The following is an 18218-nucleotide window of genomic DNA, read 5'->3' as shown; positions in this document are numbered from 1 at the left end:
TTGATATTAATATAAAATTATTAGTCTATTTAAAAATACAATATCTAAAATGAGTTGCAATTGGTAGAAGTAGGTGTTTGTATCTTTTATATTCTCTGGAAGATTGACATTGGCATGGTTCTGTAAACTTTCATTAAAATCACAAGAGAGGGAGAGGGGAAAGTAAAGAGGTCAATTTGAAGACTTGAATTTACCTGACAAAGGTTGTGATTTGTCACCTACTTCTAGCTTATGTACATGCACAAAATGAACAATGAAAAAGTTCAACAAGGAACTTATGCCTTTGAGTTAGGTGGTGGTGGTTGTTGACTGCTGTTTAGTTGAGCACAACTCAACGATCCTGTGAACAAAAACTTGAAGCCTTTCTATAACTATATGTTGTTTTTCAAAGTTCATAGTTTCCAGAGGCATGTTGTTTAGGAAGTGGATGCCACATTTGCGGTTAGGAGTAACAATATTAAATATACTATGAGCTGGACAATGACTAGGGAGGACAGAAGGAGAATTGACGCCTTTGAGCTGTGGTGCTGGAGAAGAGTATTGAATGTACCATGGATTGCCAAGAAAACAAACAGATTCATCCTAGAGAGGGTTAAACCAGGCTACTCCTTGGAGGCAAAGATTCTGGGGCTTCGTCTGACATACTTTGGATTTGTTGTAAGGAGAGATAGGTCTTTGGAGAGGGACATCATGCTGGGTAGAGTAGAGGGACAGCGCAGGAGGGGAAGACCCTCTATGAGGTGGATTGATTCAGTGAGTGGGGTAATCGGGATGGGTGTGTCAGAGGCAATGAGATTGGCACAGGATAGAGCAGGGTTTAGGGCTGTTGTACATAGGGTCGCTGTGAGTTGCAAATGACTCGACGGCATATAACAACAACAACAACATGGACTTTAAGAAGAATAGATGGATTTTCTTTGCTTAGGTACAGTGACTGAGGAGGATAGAAGGAGAATTGATGCCTTTGAGCTGTGGTGCTGGAGAAGATTATTGAGGGTACCATGGACTGCTAGGAAAACAGATTCATCCTGGAGAGGATTAAACCGGGCGGCTCCTTGGAGGCAAAGATTCTGGGGCTTCGTCTAACATACTTTGGACATGTAAGGAGGGAGAGGTCCTTGGAAAGGGACATCATGCTTGGTGCAGGAGAGGAAGGCCCTCTCTGAGGTGGATTGATTCAGTGACTGGGGTAATTGAGATGGGTGTGTTGGAGATACTGCGATTGCCACAGGACAGAGCAGAGTTTAGGGCTTTTGTCTCTATGGGTCGCAAGGATTCGAGGGCACATAACAACAACAATAACAGGTACTATCAGAATATTCCCTAGAAGTGAGGGTGCTACTTTAGAGGCAAGAATAGTGAAACCGGGTCTCACATACTTTGGGTGAGTTGCGAGGAGGTATCAACCTTTGGGACAAGCAATCATGTTAGGAAACGTGGAGGGTCACAAGACGAAAGGAGGACTGTGAACAAGATAGATGACAGTGACTTAACAATGGACTTACACATGGGAGATCTTGAGGGTGGTACAGCATAGGACAGGGTTCAGATTTGTTGTTCATCGTGTTGCTGTGAGTCATAGGTGACCAGACAGCACCTAATAACAACCTGAGTCATCTTCTTAATAGTAAAGTATATCAGCTTACTGATTTGTGTTTATGTTGTTGTTACGTGCTGTCAAGTCACCCGTGACCCATAACGACCCTATGTACAGCAGCTCTGAACCCTGTCCTGGTTCCGAAAACCTACTTTCCTACTTTTCCTATTACCACTGTATTTTTTGTTGTTGTTAAAAATACCTTCCCACTTTTTGTTTTCACTAAGATATATTTTCTTGCTTTGATTTCATGGTTCTTCATTTCCTTATCTGCATGTCAAGCTATATTTTAAGCTAACACTTATCATAAACCTTGTTTTAACTATTCTAACAGTTTTTTCACTTACCTGAAATTCTCTTGCCTTCTCTTTAACTCAGTTTTAAATTGTCCTCTAGATTATATACATTGATTTTATCTTTCAGCTACTTTGATGTGTGTTATCTCATTTCAACCTTGGAACTTTTAATTAATTACTGTAGAATCATTTCTGAGTCATGGTGACCTCATGTGTTATAGTGTAGACCTGCACTCCTTGTAGTTTAAGAGTGTAACCATTTGACAGAAGAGAGCCAAGTCTTTCATCTTGCAGATTCTAGTGGTAGGTAAGATAGATATGCTTTCCCTGTTGTATAATGCTTTGGATCAAGTATGTGGCTGACTGAAACTACTATAAAACAAGCACATAGGGAGCATTGTTGGTTGCCTGCTTTGAAATAGATGATCTTTTGTTCACCCACCACTCCCTTCTATTCTTCCTCTTGCCAGCAAAATCACTGTATCCATTTCTTTGATCAAGTTAGGTATTTAATTAACTGATTAATTGATTGATTAAACAAAAGAAGTTTTATCAGCATTAATGTTGAAACTTGAATTCTCCAGAGGAGCAATATGTTGTTTCATCAAAAAGATTTGAAGTTTGGATTACTGAAATTTCTCTTACTCATTATTCAGCAGTCCTTGACTGCTCTGAATGCCAAATATTAATGTTAGCCCTGGTTATGTACAGATCTTGACTGTCTTACTGTTTTGGTAATATTCAGTCTTTTCTTATTTATACAGGTGAGATTAAACAGATTCTAGAAAATGAACTTCAGATACCTGTGTCTAAAATGCTGTTGAAAGGCTGGAAGACTGGAGATGTGGAAGACAGTGTGAGTTTCTTACTTGCCTAGAAGTAAAAGAAAATGAAGTCGTTATCGAATAAATGATATAAAAATTGGTTTAATGTTTTCCCATACAATAGCAGTGTGAATTTTTGATAGTAACTTTGCTTAAAAAATATAAAATATTTTTTAGCTTAAAGCATTTTTAATACTTAAATGAGATAGGCATGTAAATGAAAACACTATGTAGCATGTTTTTCACATTCTGATTCTTTTAAAGGAGTTAGTTTTGCACTCTTTTGAGAGCTTTTACTTTTTTCTCAAACTTCATAGGGTGTCAGTGCCCGGGAGTAATAATTTACCGAACAATTACTTATTGGCCCGAAAGAAGTCATACACAATGTGTGCATTTATGCCAAGTATTAATTATGGAACAAAGATAATAATAGGAAAAATTGTAAAACTTGGAAAATATAATTGGTAAGAATATTTCTTTCTTTGTTTACTTGGATAGCTACAGGTGTAATCAATTGTATTTTAATGAATGCATTATATTTTAGGAATTTGCACAAAGTATTGCAGTTTTAAGAGAATAGTTATTGTTCACAGGGACTCAGAGGCCTCAGTTATTAAATATGTCACACATTTTGTTGTTGTTAGAGAGGGGAACAAGGGGAATAAATCAGGTTATTATCTTTTCATTCCAGATTCTTGGTATTTCCATAACTAGGCATACATTTAGAATTTTCAGCTTTTGGTTCATTTCTTTTTTGTCAGTGGCTTTTGGTAGATAAAATGTTTATTTGTACTTACATGTGAATTTATTTGCTGTATCAGTATTTTAATCAAGTATTTATAAGCATTTGTCTTTGACAAGCTATTTAGATATATGGTAGAAATAGCTTGTATAATATATTGTTGTATACACAAAATCAAAACCAACATAAAGGTGCCTTCCAGAGAGTTTTCAGAGGCCTCAAGTCGCATGGGAGGAGATTGCCCCTCTCTTTCCTGCACTGGTTGGTTTGAACTGAATGCCTTAGGGTTGACAGAATACATTTTTTAAAAAATTTTTTAATTGAGATTTTAATGAAAGTTTATAAAGAGCTTGAGTTTCCAATCATTAATTGTTGCACATTTTCCTCCCTCCTCCCCCTCCCCCTCATACTGCTTTTTTCTTGGGGGAAAAAGTAGTCTCATTGTTTTACAGTCTCCCCACCCCCACCCCAGACCACTTTACCTTGCAGCTCTTACTCTGCATTCTTGTCATGCCAATAATACCTAATTATACATTTCTTGCCCTCATCTGTTTCAATGCTGTGTAGATTATTTACCCCTCTTTTCTTAATTTTCCCCCAGCCCCCATGTCAGTCCTTTTTTATAACAGTGGCATTATGCTTTCTTTGTCTTCTTGTGACTGAGATATTTTACTCAGCATAAAAGTCCTCCAGGGTCACCCATTTTGTATAATAATTCATGAGTTCCTGGTTTTTCAGTGCAGCATAGTATTCCATGTGTGAATGTATCACAGGTTCTCTAGTTCTTAATTTGTTGATGGGCATTTGAGTTGTTTCCAGCTCTTTGCTATTGTGTACAAATCTGCAGTAAACATAAGTGTGCATATATCTACTTGGGTGGCAGTTACAGTTTCTTTAGGGTATATTCCCAGTAGTGGAATTGCTGGGTCAAATGGTATTTCTCTTTGCAACTTTTTGAGAAAGCACCGTACTGCCTTTCATAGTGGTAGCACCATTACACTCCCACCCAACAGTGAATAAGGGTTCCACTTTCTCTGCAACCTCGCCAACATTTGTTGTTTGCATTTGTAAACTTTTGCTGTTGTTACTGGAGTGAGATGATATCTCATAGTTGTTTGACAGAATACATTTTTACAACTAGGCCACCAGCGCTCCTAGTATATTAGAGCCACAACTTCTTAGAGTAATTTTTTTTGTGGTTGTACACTTTCTATTTTAGTTCTTCCACTTTGTTACTATTATATGAAAACAGTTACAGACAATATGTGAAAGAATTAGCAAAACTATGTTCCTGTAAAACTATATTTATGAACACAGATTGGAATTTTATTTATCATGAAGTACTCTTTTGACTTTTAAAAATAAGTTAATAATTTTTAAGTCATAGAGTATACAAAAATGGGTAGCAGTCTCCATTTGTTAAAGGCCATGATGTGTTAAAATTTTGTGCTTATAGCTGTCCTATTTGGTATGTTGATTTAAAAAACAAAACTGACTGACAGCAATAAAATGTTAGTTTACACAGCTATACTGTTCAGTCATTTATTGAGAAACTTGTGGGTCTGACTCAGTCATTCATATTTTCAGTAGATTGTAAAGAGAAATGCAAGCATCTTGATAAAGTTCTTAAAGCTATGTGTTCTTCTACTTGAGCATAATCTTTATTATAATATTTTAGGCTATTTTTTACGTTTATATGTTCTTTGTCTTTTAAAATATATACACACACATACATAAATACAAAGAATAAACAAGTTTGTCTTGGAGGAAGTGCAGCCAGGGTGCTTCTTAGAGTCAAGGATGGTGAAACTCAGATATTTTGGGCATGCTGTCTGGAGGGACCAGTCCCTGGAAGAAGACAATATACTATGAAAAGTTTAAGGTCACAGGAAGAGAAGAATACTCAAATTGACACAGTGACTGTAACATGGGCCCAAATAGTTCACGTCAAAGCTCAAATCTATTGTTTATATGATCTCTTAGCAGAAGTCAATTTGATGACTTGATGATACCTATCAACAATAATTTTCTTCCTTATTTCTGCTATATATATCAGAACGATTCTTCCTATTCTCTAATTTATATTTTTATCTGATATGCCATTAACTGCATATCCAAATTAGTAATTGATGTCTGTACTTGCATGTCTTAAAAGCCACACGTTTAAGATAGAATTTTTATCTTCCTTCTTATGCTGTTTCTCTACCAGTCTCCCCTTATAACAGTATCAGTGAATCACCAAAACTAAGGGCAAACATGGATGGACATTAATATTTCTGTTTCTCACAGCATCTAAATTTTTGTTAAATCCTAAAACCTATGTTCAACATGTATCTAAACTATGGTCATATTTCAGTATTTTTATTCTAAGTTCCTTAGCTAGGCCATTATTTATTATCTCTTGCCTAGACAAATGTAATAGCTGCATCATTGTTTCTTTCCTACCTCTTTTCTTGGGTTTTCCAGTTTACTTACTTTCCACCCAGCTGCCAGAATGGTCTTTAAAATGTGTAATTTTAATTATAAGCTAAACATAGCATTTTAATTGTATGTTGAATAAAATTCAAACTGCCTACCATGTTTTAAATATTATTTACCCTCTTCTTATTGCCAAAGGTGCATCTTGATCTTTCTTGGACTCACTTTGCACTCTACAGCCATAGAAACTCCCTTACAATGCATCTCTGACAGATTGTGTTCAATAGCCTGGGATTTTTACCTCTAATTCTTTACATGGCATCTCTATCATTCTATAAGACACAGCTTAAATGTTACCTTCTGTAACAGAACTACAGATTGGGAAAAATATTTGCCAGTGAAACATATGACAAGAGATTAATCTTTAAAGCTTATAGAACAGTGCAACATATCAACAAAGAAAAAAGATTGACAATCCATTTACAGATAGGACACGATTAGACACTTCACTGAAGAAAACATTCAAATGGCCAATTAATGCATGGAGAAATACTCAAGATCATTAGCTATTAGAGTGAGGCAGATTAAAACAACAGTGAGATACCATCTCACCCCACAACAATAGCAAAATTTAATAAGACAAACAACAAATGTTGGCAAGGAATTGAGGAGATTGACACTCACAAATACTGCTAATGGGAATATAAAATGATTCAACCACTATGGAAAGCAGTTTTACGTTTCTTTAGAAAGTTTGGAATAGACATATCATTTGATCCAGCAATCCAACTTCTAGGTATGTATCTAAAATAAGTAAGAGTTAAGATAGAAATAGATATTTACCCACTCATGTTCATTGCAGCATTATTTATAGAAGCAGAGAATCCACATTGAAGTGCCTATCAGCAGACAAATGTGTGAAGAAACTGGTATATTTACACAGTGGAGTGAAGTGCAATAGAAAAGGCAACAAAGAGTTCAGAAAACTCTGCATAACTTGGATATATTTAGCTTTGATGGCATAATCCATAAGTTGTGCTTCTAACCTAAAGCCAGGTGGTTTGGAACCACCAGTAGCTCCAAGGAAGAAAGAGTGAGAGAGGACATTAGGCTAAGTCAGTTACAAAGGGGCAAGTATATTTGTTGGTGGTATTGTTATGTGCCATCGAGTCACTTGTGACTCATAGCGACTCTGTGTACAAGAGCCCTAAATCCTGCTCAATCCTGTGCCAACCTCACTGTCTCCAACACACTACTCCCGCCACCCCAATCACTGAATCGATCCATCTCATCAAGGGTCTTCTTCTCCTGCACTGTCCCTCTACTCTCCCAAACATAATGTCCCTCTCCAACAGCTAGTCCCTCCTACCAACATGCCCAAAGTATGTCAGAATGTATGTTCAGAAACCTTGACTCAAAAGAGCAGCCTGGCTTTGCCCTCTCAAGGACAAACCTGTTTGTTCTCCTAGCAGTCCATGATATAGTCAACACTTCTCTCCAGCACTACAGCTCAAAGGCATCCATTTTCTGTCATCCCTTGTCACTGTCCAGCTCTCTGATGCATAGCACGAAATTGTGAAGCCAGTAGCCCGGATCAGGTACACCTTAGTCTCCAGCCTGACGTTGTTGCTCTTCAGTACTCCAGAGAGGTCCCTGACAGCTGACTTTCCCAGTGCAATTCGTCTCTTGATTTCCTGTTTGCTGGTACCAAGAGTGTTGACTGTGGAGCCAAGCAAACTAAAACTATTATCAATCTCAATCTCTTCACCATCCATACTGATGCTTCCAATCGGCCCAGTGGTGAGAGTCTTATTTCCTTGATCCTGAGCATCAGTCTGTATTGAAGGCTACAGTCCTTGACCTTCTACACCAAGCGCTTCAGGTCTTTCTCAGTTTCAGCAAGCAGGGTTGTGTCATCTGCATAACATAGGTTGTTCATAAATCTTCCACTAATCCTGATGCCACATTCCTCCTCATACAGTAGGTTATTTTTATTATAAAAAGCTAAGGAAAGGTTTCCTGACTGCTGGTACTAAGGGTGTTAATTGTGGGTTCAAGCAAGATGAAGCTATTGACAGTTTCAATCTCCTCTCTGTCCGTTATGATGTTATTTATTGGTCCAGTGGTAAGAAGCTTTGTTTTCTTGATAATGAGATGCAGTTCTTACTGAAGGCTACATTGCTTTATACTTCGCAGGAAGTGTTTTAAGTCCTGTTCACTTTCAGCAAGCAAGGTTGTGTCATCTGCATAATGCAGGTTATTAATGAGTTTTCCTCCAATCCTGATGTCATGCTCCTCTTCATAGAGAAGAGGTTCTCAGATATTTGCTCAGCATTCCGATAAAATAGGTATGGAGAGAGAATACAGCCCTTCTCAATTTTAAACCATGCAGTGTTCCCCTGCTCTGTTTGGACAACAGCCTCCTGGTCCAGGTCTAGGTTCTGCATGAGCACAATGAAGTGCTCTAGGATTCCCATTCTTCTCAGTGTCAGCCACAACTTGTCATGATCCACACAGTCAAATGCCTTTGTATAGTCAATAAAGCCCAGTAGACATTTTTCTGGTATTCCTTACTTTCAACCAGGATCCATCTGACACCAACAGTGGTATCACAATGCTATGTCCTTTTCTAAATCTTGCTTGAACTTCGGGTATTTTCCTATATATACTATTCTAGCCATTTTTGAATGATCTTCAGCAGTAGTTTGCTTCCATGTGATATCAGTGGTAGTGGACAATAGTTTCCACATTCAGTTATATCACCTTGGTACCAGGAGTTAGGAAATAAGGAGATGCATAGCACGGGGAAAACCTGCAGTTAGGAACCTCTCCAAATTATTGAGGAATGTTGATGTAAATTTGAGGATTAAGGTGCATCTGATTCAAGGGATAGTTTTTCTGATCACTTGCTATGCATTTGAGAGCTGGACAATGAATAAGGGCAACAGAAAAAGAATTGACACCATTTAGCTATGGTGTTGGAGGAGAGCACTAAACATCCCATGGACAGCCAAGAGAACAGATATGTCTTGGAGACATAGTGCTCATAGAGGCTTCACTTCACATACTTTGGGCATGTTGCTAGGCAAGAATGATGAGGCTTCACCTCATATACTTTGGACATGTTGCTAGGAGAGGTTATTTCTTGGTGAGAAGCATGATTCTGAGAAGAGTAGAGGGTTGGCAAAGGAGAGGAAGACATTCAACCAAGTGGATTGACATGATGACTGCTGCAATGGACTCTTGTGTGACAGGAAGTGTGAGGATGGCACAGGAAAGAGCAGCGTTCAGATCTTTTGTTTGTGGGTTATGAGTTATATTCAACTTGATGGCACCTAACAACAACTACAACCTTTAAGGTTTATGCAGATAGACTATTCTTGGATGGCTTACCAGGAAGGGAAGGAAAAAGTAAAGATTAATAAGTTGTACCAATTGGGTGTAAGGAAAAGCAATATACAATAAGTGATTGTTCAGATATTATAATTGTTGTGATTAATGTTATAAAATATTTATGAATGACAATATGAAATTGTAACTAGTCATAAAATGTATATGAATGACTAATAGGATTTTTAGATTTTTTTTTTTTTTTCAAGAAATGACTATAGCCTTCAGTTTTACCAACACACAAAGAAAACAGAATGCCTCACACCTTAGTCAGTAAGCCACATTCTGACTAATGAAGAAAAGAGTGAAGTTTTTAATACTTTTGTTTTACTTGGACCCACAGTCAACATTTATGGTGGTAGAAGCACGAAATTAAACAATGTAAGATGTCAAAAATTTCCCTTTATTATTAGTCTCTGCTTTGTACATTGTTTTTACCTTCTTGGTGTAGGCTGAATCTGTCTTATGTGATACCATGTTTTCTCTGCAGCATTTCTGAGTTTTGGTTTTTGTTTTGTTTTGTTTTGGTTTTTTTTACACACCTTGGGTCAGGCTTTATACTATTGGATTTAGCAGTCAGATAGATATCTTTATTGTTTTTAATTTTCACTTCCAGACTATTCCTCTCTGAAATCACTCAGTTTTAATCTTTATATAAAAAAATTATGTCACTCTTGGCCAGTAATTACTAAAATCATCTGCCCTTTCCAAGTCACTCTTGCCAAATGATATTCTTATCTATCTATACACACTTCTGTCCTCTTAGAAATGTTAATGCTTTTATATTTCATGCCACCAAAAACTGGCTCTCTCAGTCCTTGAAATTCACCGATCCAAGGGCTGGTTTTTTTCCTTTCTAACTTAATCATATCTTCCCTTAGTCTTTCATTTATTAGTAAAGATGGTTGTTTAGGAAGTGGATGCCAGTCCTGGTTCCAAGTAAAGACAGTAGCTCTAAAATTTTATTTTCAGTCTTCTCATTTTCTTGTCACCATCTCTCTTTTTAAAAAAAAAATTATTATTAATTTACAGAGACTTTGGATTTCCATTCATTTATTGTTTTGCACTTTTCTCCCCTTCCAACCCTGCCCCCCAGTACACTACCCTCTTGGAAAAGTAAAAGAAAAATGCTTTCATTGTTTTACAATCCTCCCCCCAAGGTCTACTCCGCTTTGCAGCCTTCACTCTGGAATCCTGTCATGACAAAAATACCTAATCACATATTCCCTCTAACCAGTTTTCTCCCTCATCTATTTCAAAGCAGTATACGTTATTGAACCCATCTTTCTCAGTCTCCTCCCAACCCCGAGGTCAGTCCTATTTTACAACAGTGGCACCATTTGTCCTTTTGTGACTGAGATACTTCACTCAGCATATTGTCCTCCAGGGTCACCCATTTTGAATAATATTGCATGAGTTCCTTGTTTTTCAATGCAATGTGTATTCCATTGTGTGAATATACCAGAGCGTCTCTATCCATTCATTTGTTGATGGGCACTTAGGTTGTTTCCAACTCCTTGCTATTGTGAACAAAGCCCTGATAAACATGGGTGTGCATATATCTGCTTGGATGTCAGTGCCATCTCTTTTTAGTGGTGTGTTTTGGGTTTTTTTTTTTTTTGTGTGTGTGTGTCCTCTCAAAATTTTCCAACTTTGCTGGAAGCTCTGGTCCATCTTTTCTACCACTTTTTCATGATTATTATCTCTTTATGCTTTTTCTTCCTTCCTTTACTCAAGTAATTCATTACAGTAATTTCATATGTATACACATTCTCACCTCTGTTGTTCCTCTCTTCCTGTAGTGTCCTGCTTAAAAAAAAAGTCTGTTCTGCTTAAATCTGTGTGGCTCTGGTAGCATAGTCTTTGGGAAGTCGTACATCCAACCTGAAGACGCCAATCTCTCTGAAAAATTGAATCCTTCAGCTGCTGTATGGAAGAAAAATGGACTGTCTTCTCTGAAAACCTGCTGGAGAGTCCATTATGAGTCAGTTCCAACTCAACAGCTATGAATTCATAACAGTGATTCTCACAGAACCCAGCAATGTTGCTAGGTAATCAAAGTATATTAACTGGTGGTGTTATTAAGTGCCACTGAGTCACCTCTAATTCATAGGGAAATATGAACAACAGATCTGAACTTTGCTCCTGCCTGTGGCATCCTTATGGTATCTGATACACTAGATCTTGCCTCTGGAAGCTCTATGAACTTTGTTTAATGACAGTAATTATAGAAAGGCCTCAGGCCCGTTCTTCTTCCGATTGCAATGAGTTGTGCTCAACTCAATGGCAATCAACAAAAATAAAAACATTCTACAACTCATTGTTATAGTCACTGTGTCAGTTCATCTTGTTAGGAATCTTTCTCTTACCTTCTGTCTTTTCCAGCATAATGTCCTTTTTCTAAGACTGGCCCCTCCTGACAACATGCCCAAAATATGTGAGATTCCATTTCACTGTCTTTGCACCTTGATTCAACTTTATCCAAGACAGAATTGTTCGTTCTTTTTTCAGTTGATGGGATAGTCCTCTAGTCTTTTTCCACCCTTTTCCCACCTCTTGTCCCTTTTCCAACAATGCAACTCAGAGACATCAATTTTTCTTTTGCCATCTGTTGTTTTTTTCTTAATTTCCCAACTTTCAGATGCAAAAAAAATAATACCATGGCTTAGATCAGGTGATCCTAAGTCTTTAAACTGCCATTGTTGCTCTTTAACACTTTGAAGATGTCCTTAAAAGCAGATTTTCCCAGTACATTACATTGTGATTTTTTTTTTGACTGCTGTTGTTGATGCTGGTGTTGATTGTGGATCTCAGTGAAACAAAATTGTGAGAACTTGAGTACTTTTCCTGTCAATCAAAATGTTATTTGGTCCTGTGGTGAGAATTTTTGTTTTCTCAATATTGAGATGCAACCTATTTTGAAAAAAATGTCTTTATTTTATTCTGACTTATTTACAAAGTTAGAATACATTGTTTTTCACAAAATATCTTTCCTATTTCCTTCACCTCACCCACTCATCAAATTGTGTAACCCAGTGATTAACACCCTACCCCTCTATCATCACCCCTCTGTTTCCACCCTCCCCCCTGCCTTGGATCCTCATCTTCATTCTACATTAATGGTTTTATACAGTATTTGTCCTTGTGGGACTGAGTTCGTTCACTCAGCATAATGCTCTCCAGTCCCTCCCAAGTTAGGTAGTAATTTACAAAATCATTGCTCCTGCATGCTGTGTAGTATTCCATTGTATGAATGTAATGAATGTACCACAATTTCTCAATCCTTTCATTTGTAGTTGGATATCTGGGCTGTTCCTGTGTTCTTGTGAGGACGAGTAATGCTGTTATGAATATTGGTGTACAAATTTCTATTTGAGCGTGAGTTCTCATTTTTGGGGGGTATATTCCAAGCAATGGAATATCTGGGTTATATGGAATTTCTATGTTCAGCTTTTGAGGAAGTGCCAAACTGCCTTCTAGAGTGGTTGTACCATTGTACAATCCCACCAACAATGTGTAAGAGTTCCTATCTCATCAAATCCTCTGCAACTTTTATTACATGCTGTCTTGTTAAAATTTGCCATGGCTACTGGAGTGAGATGGTACTTCATTGTGGTTTTGATTTCCATGTCTCTTATTGCCAATGATTTGGAACATTTCTTCATATGTCTGTTTGCCATTTGAATGTCTTCCTCTGTGAAAATTCTTTGCCTGTCTTTTGCTCACTTTGTAATTGGGTTATCAGTGTTTTTCTTGTGGAGGCCCACAAATATTCTATAAACTTTTATTATGAGACACTTGTCTGAGATGGTATTGCCAAATGTTTATTCCCAGTCAGTAGGTTTTCTTTTCACCTTGTAGGAAAAAATTTTTTATGCACGCATGGATTTAATCTTTAAAAGGTCCCATTCATCAATTTTATCCTCTTCAGGTTTTACATATCTGGCTGTATTTGAGTCTTTGTACCTTGGAGTAGTACTTCTAAGCTTGATCCCCATTTGTCTTTTATGAACTTTATGGTTTAGGGCTTTATTCCCAGGCCTTTGATCCATCTTTAGTTGATTTTGTATATGGTATGAGATGTGGATCTTGTTTGAGCAGGTGAAGTCCAGTTTTGCCAGCACCATTTGGTGAAGAGGTGGTCATTTCCCCATTTGATGCTTTGATTTCCTTGTTGAGTACTGGTTGACCATAGATAGCTGGGTCTATTTCTGGGTTCTTAATTTTGTTCCACTGATCAATGTACCTGTTACTGTACCAGTATCATGCTGTTTTGGTTACTGTTTTGAGGTCAGGGAGTGCTATACCTACCACTTCATTTTTGTTTCTCTGAAGTGTTTTGATGAACCATTTTTTTAGGGTGTAGTCTTTCATCTTCTGCAATAAATATTTAAAATCCTCTTTGCTTTATGCAAGCAAAGTTTTGTGTGTCATCAGCATAATACAGGTTTTTGATGAAGGATTCTTCCAGTCCTGATACTACATTCTTTTTATGTGATCTAGCTTCTTGAGTGATTTGCACAGTATACAGATTGCATAATTTTAGAGAAAGGATACAACCTTGATGCACACATTTCCCAGTTTTGAACCATGAGCATGATTAAGTGTTTCCATTCATATCAGTGTTAGCCATCATTTATTCTGATCCAAACAGTCGAGTACATAATCAATAAAGCGCAAATAGACATTCTTCTGGTATTCTCTACTCTCAGCCAAGATCCATCTGACATCAGCAATTATGATATGCTACCACTCAAGTGTAGTAATATATCTAGTAGTTGTATCTCTTTTTGTTCATTTACTTATTGTTCAGATTTTAATTAAAGTTTATAGAACAGGTTGGTGTTCATTCAGCCATTCATACTTACATAGTTTTATGACCCTGATTATTATTATTGTTGTTGTTAGGTGCTGTTGAGTTGAGTATGGCTCATTTCAACCCTGTGAACAAAAGATCTGAACCCCAGTCCTGTCCTGCACCATCCTCACACTTCTGACACATGAACCCATTTCAGCAGTCACCTTGTCAGTCCACGTGGTTGAGGGGCTTCCTCTCCTTTGCCTAGCCTCCATCCTTCCCAACATCGTGTCCCTTTCCAAGGAATAGCACCTCCTATCTATATGTCTAGCATATGTGAGGTGAAGCCTTAATGTTCTTGCCTCCAAAGAGCACTTCGGCAGCACCACCTCTAAGACTTGGCCGTCCGTGGCTTAAATGTGTCAGTTCTTTTTCTGTCATCTCTATTCATTGTCTAGGTCTCAGATGTAAAGCTAGTAATCAGAATCAGACACACCTTAGTCCTGAGGCCTGCATCTGACACATACCTTAGTCCTCAAAATGACATCACTACTCCTCAATAATTTGGAAAGGCCCCACCCGAACTGCAGATTTTCCTGTGCACTGCATCTCCTTATTTCCTGAGTAATCATACCAAGGGTGTTTATTGTGGATCCAAGCAAGATGAAGCTCTTGACAGTTTCAGTCTCCTCCTCCCATCCATCATGACATTGCCTATAGGTCAACTGGTAAGAATCTTTGTTTTCTTGATAATGGGACACAAACCATACTGAAGGCTACATTCCTTGATCTTCTGCAACAAGTGCGTCAAGTCCTCCTCACTTTCATCAAGCAAGGTTGTGTCATCTGTGTAATACAGGTTATTAATGAATTTCCCTCCAATCCCAATGCCATATTCCTCTTCATAGAGTCCAGCTTCTCGGGTTGAACAGGTATGGAGAGAGAATACAACTCTGACACACTCCCTTTCCAATTCCAAACCATGCATTGCTTCCCGGCTCCATTCACACAACAGCTTCCTGATCAATTCCATCTAAATTTCATGGTCGTCTTAATAATAGGTTTGAAGCATGGGGCACCAATGATAGAAGACCAGATGAGTTGTGGGTCGGTATCAAGGATATCATCCATGAAGAAAGCACAAGGTTAGAGAAGAAAGGAAAATATAAAAATGGATGTCAGAAGAAACTCTAAAGATTGCACTGCAGCCAAATATAAAGGAAAACATATTGAAATGAAACAACTGAACAGATATTTTCAAAGGGCAGCTTGGGAAGACAAACCAAAGTACTATAATGCAATGTGCAGAAATTTGCAATTGGAAAATAAGGAGGGAAGAACTTGCTTTGCATTTCTGAAGCTGAAAAAACTGAAAAATAAATTTAAGCCTTGTGTAGCAATATTGAAAGATGCTATGGGCAATATTTTGAATGACCATACTTATAATCTCCATATTGTATTATTTCTCTCTCTCTCTCTCATTGTTTCCACTCATCCCTGCATTCTCTCACTTCTTACTTTCTGTATTATTTATTTATTTTACTGGAAACAAATTTGAATCTCTTCCTTTTAGGTGAGTAGTTATATTTGATAACATAATCAGTATTCCATCAATTCCTATGTTCTTAGTTTTTCACTATTTTTGGTAAAATCTGAACAACTTCCTTCATTACCATTGGCTCATCTTTTTTTTTTTAATTTTTATTGTATTATTTTTATGTGTACCGTCAAATCAGATCTGACTGGTACAGGAGGAGATTGCTCCCTCCTTCTCCAGCAGAGCATCTGGTGGATTTGTACCGCATACCTCTGGGATTGCAGTGCAGTGTCTTGCGCCATTGGCTCATCTTATGTGATATTTAAAGAAGTCCACATTATTTTGGAATTTGCATTGTATGCCATTGTGTGGATGTACTGTGGTTTGTTTATGCTTTCATCTGTGATATGCACTAAAATTATTTCCATCTCTTCATTATTATAAATGATGCAGTGAACATTAGTATGCATGTATTTGTTTCTTTAATAATTTTGAGCATTGTCTACCATCTGAATATCTTCTTTGGTGAAGTGTCTATCCATGTCCTTTGCCCATTTTGTTATTGGGTTGTTTGTCTTTTCTTTTTAGTTCTTGGAATTTTTCTGTACATTTTAGGGATGAGTTTCTTTTATGATATAGCAAATGATTGGCAAATATTTGTCTCCTGTCTGTAGGTTTTCTTTTTACTCTTTTAGAAAAGACTTTGATCTAGTTTAATTTTTGGAAGGTTCCAGCTTTCTAGTTTCTTCTCTGTTATTTGTATTTTTCCCCCCCATTATGATTGTTAGTCTCTTTATACTATACAGTAGGATCCCTAAGTTTGATTGTTATTTTTTTTAGGTTTTATAATTTCTTGATCCATCTAGCGTTAGTTTTTTGTGTATTATGTGAAGTATGGTTCTCATTTCATTTTATTTTGCAAATGGATATATAGTTTTGTCAGCATTTTTTTTAAATGACTATCTCATTTAATATGTTGCCCTTTGACAAAGATAAGCTGGTTCTACATAGATATGTAATTATTCCCAATTTCTTCATTCTGTTCCCTAGGTTTGTGTCTGTCATTTTACCAATACCAGATTGTTACAACTACTGTGGCTGTATTGTATTATCATTGACATTAGAGAGTATGAAATCTTCATACTGAAATAAATATAGGATTAGATATTATTTGCATTACAACCATCCAGAATAAGAGCTGCATAACTGAGTGGACTGTGGCAGAGAGGAGGAAATTGTGCAACAATGAAAGAATTTTTTCAAAGAGAAAAGCCACCTGGGTGGGTAGGGAGGAAAATGTGCAACTATGAATGAATGGAAATCCCAAGTTCTCTATAAACTTTTGTTAAAATCTCAAGATAAAAAAAGTTAAATTATTGATGGAATCTGGATTGAGATTGCATTATTATAGGTATAGTAGCTCTAGCACCATTAACCCATTTTGTCAGATTTTTTAAAATTATGATTAAGGCGTTTACACAAGTTTCCTCTTATTGAATAAGATCTGGTGGTGGTGTAGTGCATAACATGTAAATAGGACTGCTAACCAAAAGGCTGACAGTTCTGATGCACAGCTGGCTGCTCTTAAGCAAATAGATGGACACACATTATCCCTGATCACGCCCTGCCCCTTGCTGCCCCCACCCTAGTCTCTGAAATCCAGTTGAGTATTGCTGTGAGTCAGAACATACTCAACTGCAGTGAGTATGGTATACCCTGCTGCCTCGCTGTATTCAAGGATATACTGTAACATACTAATGTGGTAAGGAGTTGTGCTGCCAACCTATAGACATACAGTGTCTTCCCTTTCTTTAGTAATATTGTGTCATGTATTGTATATTGTATATTGCCTGTCCCTTTACTCATCTTCCTGTGTGTCTCTTGTCCATGTACTGGTTTTTTTCTCCACAAACTGTGGCTGACTCAGAAGAATGGGAATCCCAGAACATTTAATCATGCTAATGCGAAAGCTGCTGGGGCCTACAAAGAGCTAGTGACTTTTGCCAAATACATCTTGGCCAAATTCTTTGCATTGACTGCAGTCAACCAGAAAGCCTTTGTGGAGCTGCTGTTCTGGAAGAACACAGCTGTGATTCGAGAGATGACAGAGGGCTATGGCTCTCTGGAAAGCGGGTAAGCTGGAGGCTGGGGAAGGATTGGCAATAAGGATGGACAGTCACAGAATATAAAAACTGAAAGAGCTTTCAGATCATCCGGTCCAGTCTTTTCCTTCCCTCTTAGATAAGGAAATAGGCTCAGAAGAGAAATCGCTTTACTTGAGATCACTTGGAAGAATTCAACCAGCCTTCTTCATGTGGATGGTCACTGATGCGAGTAGAGGCCCTCCCAAAGACAATACATGAAAAATGTATACCAGCTCCTCTACTTTCATACTTCTTTCTTATTCCTCATAATGCCTTCAGTCCTTTCAGGATTAAGTCTCCATAGGACCAAATGGAAAATATTTCAGTGTGACTTTTAGGTTAAATGGAAGGAGAGTGGAGAGAAGAAGGCCTGCTTCCTATTGACTTCTGCTCACTCTCGTCTTTTGAGTTACCTGTATTGTCCTTTATATTACCCTTCTAGTCTTCAGTGGTGGAAGGAGGAGTGGCATCC

The 18218-nt window shown here is 37.6% G+C and overlaps 1 protein-coding gene across 1 annotated transcript in view; it reads left to right on the top strand.

The window, feature by feature from the left end:
* The window catches only part of FAF1 (Fas (TNFRSF6) associated factor 1), a 548275-nt gene that overhangs the window by 139189 nt on the left and 390868 nt on the right, over positions 1-18218 (top strand). Inside the window, exon 5 of the mRNA XM_006879662.1 lies at positions 2658-2749. Within this exon, the coding sequence (XP_006879724.1) occupies positions 2658-2749 (92 nt within the window). The remainder of the gene's footprint in view (positions 1-2657; positions 2750-18218) is intronic.

The sequence above is a fragment of the Elephantulus edwardii genome, unplaced genomic scaffold, assembly GCF_000299155.1.
Source record: "Elephantulus edwardii isolate Elephantulus edwardi_28Jun2011 unplaced genomic scaffold, EleEdw1.0 scaffold00005, whole genome shotgun sequence".
Classification (NCBI taxonomy): Eukaryota; Metazoa; Chordata; class Mammalia; order Macroscelidea; family Macroscelididae; genus Elephantulus; species Elephantulus edwardii.
The sequence above is the reverse complement of the archived record's forward strand: the minus strand, read 5'-3'. Positions and strand labels throughout refer to the sequence as shown.